General features: G+C 37.6%; 1 protein-coding gene across 1 annotated transcript in view; it reads left to right on the top strand.

Annotated features, from left to right (window-relative positions):
* Positions 1 to 4345, top strand: part of LOC101857826 (protein yippee-like 5) — an 8168-nt gene extending 3823 nt beyond the window's left edge. The window contains exons 2-3 of the mRNA XM_005107680.3: positions 1309 to 1439; positions 2473 to 4345. Of these exons, the coding sequence (XP_005107737.1) occupies positions 1331 to 1439; positions 2473 to 2726 (363 nt within the window). The 5' untranslated portion in view covers positions 1309 to 1330 and the 3' untranslated portion in view covers positions 2727 to 4345. The remainder of the gene's footprint in view (positions 1 to 1308; positions 1440 to 2472) is intronic.
* The last annotated feature ends 1176 nt before the right edge of the window (positions 4346 to 5521 follow it).

Below are 5521 nucleotides of genomic sequence, written 5' to 3'. Positions count from 1 at the left end.
AGCCCTTTAAAATGAGACCCCACGTGGAGACATCGCATCTTTAGATCGGGAGATATTGGGGATCAAATTAATCGAAAATGACTGGAATCAAGTTTCCTGGGCACGGTGGAGGCACGCCGGGAGTGCCGCACCCGTCACGGTACCTTGCATGGCTGACAGCTGATTTATTACCGTCTCGGGGTGGTCGGCGGGAAACCCTTGCCCGGTAACTAAACTGGCGGTTTTGGGGCGATTTAGACAGCCGTGGGTACAGTATTTGTCAGTCCTCTGGCCACCTCAAACAATACACGTCTATTGAGTGTGAGTCCTCACAATACTAAAGCCTCAGGGTCATCAAGGCTGACATCTGGCGACGGCAGATATTTTGCCAACAGTCCGAGGTGGCACGGTTCCTTTGACGTTTCTCCACTTGACTTTACCATTTCATTTCTTTTTAAAGTTTTTTTTATATGTGACGAACGCTTAAAAACATAGGTTTTTTTTCAGAATCAGTGCAAATCGGCGACAAACACTAGAAATAGACAGAACTGGCAGAGGCATGTGTTTGAAAAAGATTATCACGCTGCCAATAGATGGGGGTCATGCCTCGATATGTAATGTGTTCTTTTTGTGGTCAACTCGCTGGCAGCGTAACAGGGCAAATTTGCACATAGTAAAATAAGTACCTTACTCAGTCAGTTGGCGGATTGCGGTGTAAAGGTGCAAGTACTATGTATATATATTTTATAAGCGTTCCTTTTCATACACTGGCAAAAACTGGCGGCAAGCACGGTTGGCAGTATAATGAGGTTTGACTGTACTCAATAAAATAACTTCTCCTCTCAAGAATCAAACTCACATCTTCTGGTTGCAACAGCAAAATCCTAACTGTTGCTCCCTAGGTGCTTGTCAGATCCGAGGCTTCTGTGAACCAATAAAATCATATAATCATCATTTGCCCCTGCCTTGGCAAAATTTCATTGAGTTTTTATTCTCAGCTTCCCTGTGATAAATTGAGTTGTATTGGTTGAAAAGGTGCAGTAGTGCCTCAAGCTTATTTTTGATTTGAAGAATTTCTGAACTATCCTGCCCATATGGGAGGTAGACTCTATTTCTAAGTTTTTGAATACTCTATAAAAATGAAAGTTGTACCAGGCAGGAATTTATATTTATTCAAAGCATTATTATTATACGAGATGTCTTTATTTGTGGGGGCAAAAGGTTACCCGAACTCCCCCTTCCCTTCCCCCTCCCCATACCTCCTCTTTGACTCTTTGTTCCCTCATTAGAGCAGGTTTAACTGTAATGTTGTGCTTCCTTTATTCACAGACTAATCTCTTCCTGTTAAGCCATGGGACGCATATTTCTTCAACACATTGGAGGCTCTCGTCTTTTCACTTGTGGGAGTTGCAATGTTGCCCTGACAAATAGAGCAGAACTGATTTCAACACGTTTTACAGGTAAGTTTGAGGGAACAAATATGAAAGATTTAATCAAATATACCCCCCAGCGACTTAACAAAATTGGTTTATTTCTCCATTTAAAAAAAGTAAACCCATCTTTTACTTCCGCCAACTCTATTCTATTTTTTTAAAGTTTTTCATCTTCGACCAGTCAATACCTTTTGAAGGGCAGGAATTTCTCATTCCTTGTCTGAGTTGAGCAGGTTACTGTCTTAGACAGCGTATTATAGAGAAATTTTCAAGAGGGAAGCGGGGAGATTCTGTTAAAGCAGGTTTCGGTTTAGAACAGGTTCTGTTAATCCCCCAAGCATCCCTAGGAAGTAGTCTGTGGTGTAGGGGAAATTATATGATTTCATCATAATGTTTTGTTGGAAAATACTTGAGAACAGGCAAACTAAGCAAATAAAGGCCATATACCTAAACATTTCCAGATAGAAGAATGTACATAGGAAGTGAAGCTCATTTCTGCAGAGGTTAAAATGTATGGTGAGAGAAAACAACACGATAAATGAGCTGAAATAGCAGTTTAAATTATGGCCTTTTAAATCAGCTGCTGTGACACCCCAGAACAAAACTTACTGCTGATGTAATCAGACGTAGACTCCTGGAGAGTTAACCATTTCAACTTAATATATGTATATCTCTTGTTTACTACTGGGTGTTCTGTCTCTGCCCTGTTTATTTCCATCCTCCTCCTTTTACCTTTCATCTTTACACAAAGCACTCCTGTCTTCTATATGACCTGTACACTTATCACATTTTTTTTTTCAAAGATAAGATTTCTGGGTTTTTCATCCAATAAGAATATCATTTTACCTGTCCCCGTGGTTTTATGCACCCCGCATAATTTAGCAAAATTTGATCATTTTTTGCATAATTTCTGATTATTTCCCTTTATCCTTCTTTGTTAAAATTAACAGAATCTCATAATTTCCCATATTTGGGCTCAGTTTGCATAATTTCAGAATTTTTCGTGCATAAAACGATGGGGACAGTTTTACCTAATGTTTTCTTTTTTTATATTCTACAGGAGCCACCGGTCGAGCTTTTCTCTTCAACCGTGTGGTGAACCTTCAGTACAGTGAAGTGCAGGATCGGGTGATGCTGACAGGGAGGCACATGGTACGAGACGTGTCATGCAAAAACTGCAACGCTAAGCTGGGCTGGATCTATGAGTTTGCCACAGAGGACAACCAAAGGTACAAAGAAGGCCGTGTCATCCTGGAGCGGGCTCTTGTCCATGAAGTTGATGGAATGGACGAGCAAGTTGTAAATGACAGCTGATCTCACCTTGTACATCTTTCCATACTACTGGCCATCTTTCAGTCATTTAATTTATTTCTTTGCCATTATAGCATCATGACTTAACTATGTAGGAGAGAATATTTTTTAAACTTCACGAAGACATTTGTAACATTGCCTTTAATTTGGTATGCACATTTCTTGACCAAAGTTTTTTTATCGAGTCATCTTGAAGGGATAATTTTGTGCGGAAATAAAAGTCCCTCTTGTCTTGTAGTTCACATCCGAGACATTATTTTTCACTAATCATTGGACTTACTGATAAGGTGTGTAATTTTACTCAGGGATATTAATGTTAATTGATTTGTCGTGTAATTGCTAATTCTCACCAGAATACAGTGTGCACTGTCGGCCAACTGAAGCCCGCAATGAAACCATGTAAAAAGAGATAGGTCTCTTATTGGAATCAGAATGTTTCTGCAAGCCTAAAAATTGCATTGACTAAAATTGAAAATAAGACATGAAGTAGTCATGGTGACACTCATAACATAATATATACATCCGAAAAGTTCACATTACTTGGAAACATAAATATGAACAGTATTTTCCTTCTTCTCTTTTGAATAATGTGTAAGGATTTAAAATATTAGAGTATGAGTTTCCCTTGTGATAGAGGCCAAAGAAAACTTTCTTTTATGATCTTATTTCCTAATTTGAAGGGTGTTGCTATATTCGTATTAGAACTTTCTGGATTGTCTTACAGCACGCCCCATGCCCCAGAGAAATAATTCTACTGATTTCACATTATTTTGCTTTTATTATGCAGGGTGGAAGTGCCTATGATGTATCACTTTTTAGTTTGAAATTTAATTGCACTATTTCCCCTTGATGCTCCCTAGGGGTGTCAAGTGAGGCGAGTGCAGTTTCATTGATTTAATTGTTTTACTTCTCCCATTCGTAATGGGTGAGCCTGGTAACTTGCAAAAATCAGCAACGAGTCTTCATGGCAGCAGAGTTGATAAAAAGAACTCTTTTTTTTCTATTGACTTCTCACCAGTTTTTAATCTTCAGTGTCCAATTGTATTAAGTCATATTTCACATTATCATAGTCCCTCTAGGACCTCAATGATGGAACAATTCTTTATACACGAAAAATATCTTTAAAGTCTATGAAGTGTAGACAGCATGGGCCACTAATCATTATGTTCTCTTTTCATATATGAAATTAGAAAATAGGCTTGGAGTGTGGGAAAATAAGAAGATTACTGTTGAATTGAAATTCTCGTTACTGTGGCGGGGGGGGGGGGGGGGGGGTCTTGGTGTCATTTTGCACAACACAGATCTTATCAAAAATTACTTTCTCCTTTTTTTTAAATGTCATATTTCTCTTTCAATTTTAATGTCTATGTTTTGTTCACTGTGCATTTTCACGAGTTGTGAGTTTGTAGATAAAAATGTTGCTAGTTTCAGACCTGACAATAACCCTGTTTAAGGATTATAATTTTCTTCCCATATTTCCTTAAGAGTAATTCAATTCGTTTCCTTTCCCACATTTTTGTCTTTGTAAGGTTGGGGTTTTTTGGTGCATAATTGCAGATATTTTCAGTCCTCTCTTGCCATTTGGAAACCCCGGAATTAAAAAAAGAAATCAATGCAGTATTTAAAAAAAGAAATGCAGGTCAGCATCTGTTTGAAAACTGTGGAACTGTATGGTTTGGCGGAAACAATTCTACCCATAGATCATGTAAAGAAATTATATTTTTGTGAATGAAGTTTGATGTCTGAATGGGGGTGGCCTTCAAACATTTTTGTGGAAATGAATTGGATGAGCCAGACATTTGATTAGAAGTCTTGGACAATACAATCTATGTTCTCATTTCAGGAAGAAATTTATAAGCAGTTTTGATTTTTATCAGTCATTTCTATCCAGACTTTATAAGCTACTTAGAAAAAATTGATGAAGAGGGTGCAGCATTATGGTACAGTTCTATTTGTTGGGGAGGGGGGGTATTGTCATGATAGTTTTACTGGTGTGTATTAGTGAGCTGACAAGATATAGTTTGATGAGGTTTCTTAGTCTGCGGTATTTCTATGATGACCAACTGAAGATTGTGAATGAAGCAAAGTTTGTTTTATTAACTCTATCCATCTTGTACCCCCGTGGTTGTATTCTTCACATGTTATAATACTTCTAGTACGAAGATCTCTTTGAAACTTTCAGTAGGCTTATTTCTCGAAAAGTCATTTATTAAATTTTTTTTAAATTCCTGCCAACAACTGGTTAGCCTGAATATTTGTTTAAGTATAATGAGAAAAATTAGACACAAGTGTCTTAAAAAAGTAGATGGACAAGTTTTAGATTCCTTGCAAGTCTCTTACATTGATCAGTCATCTTTCTTATCAAGATACAAATGTTAACTCCAATCAGCCAGATTGTTAATCAAATTCCTGCACTCAGTTTTGCTATCCAGTTCCCCAATGTTGCGGATGGTTTATTTTTTGGTAGATATAGATCCAAAATTTGCAAAGAAATAAAAACTTGTGTGAGCTCTCTATTATGACAATGGATATTTAGTCCTGGCTGTTCAGGAAAAGTAATGAAAGCAATTCTGGCTGATGGGAGTATAAGAAATGTTTAGAGTCGACTTAATTAATGCAACAAAGCACAATTCATTTTACTATGAACCACCAGTCCTCTAATCACCCCGTCTGGCTTATTAATGTCCTCAGTACTAGAGGTCTGAGTAGTTTGACTTGATATAACTTACACTTACAGTGTGTGGTCATAGTTCAGCAGAGCTTGTAATACATTACCTGGGTTTTATGTTTGTTATGTA

The sequence above is a fragment of the Aplysia californica genome, unplaced genomic scaffold, assembly GCF_000002075.1.
Source record: "Aplysia californica isolate F4 #8 unplaced genomic scaffold, AplCal3.0 scaffold00622, whole genome shotgun sequence".
NCBI classification, from domain to species: Eukaryota; Metazoa; Mollusca; class Gastropoda; order Aplysiida; family Aplysiidae; genus Aplysia; species Aplysia californica.
The sequence above is the reverse complement of the archived record's forward strand: the minus strand, read 5'-3'. Positions and strand labels throughout refer to the sequence as shown.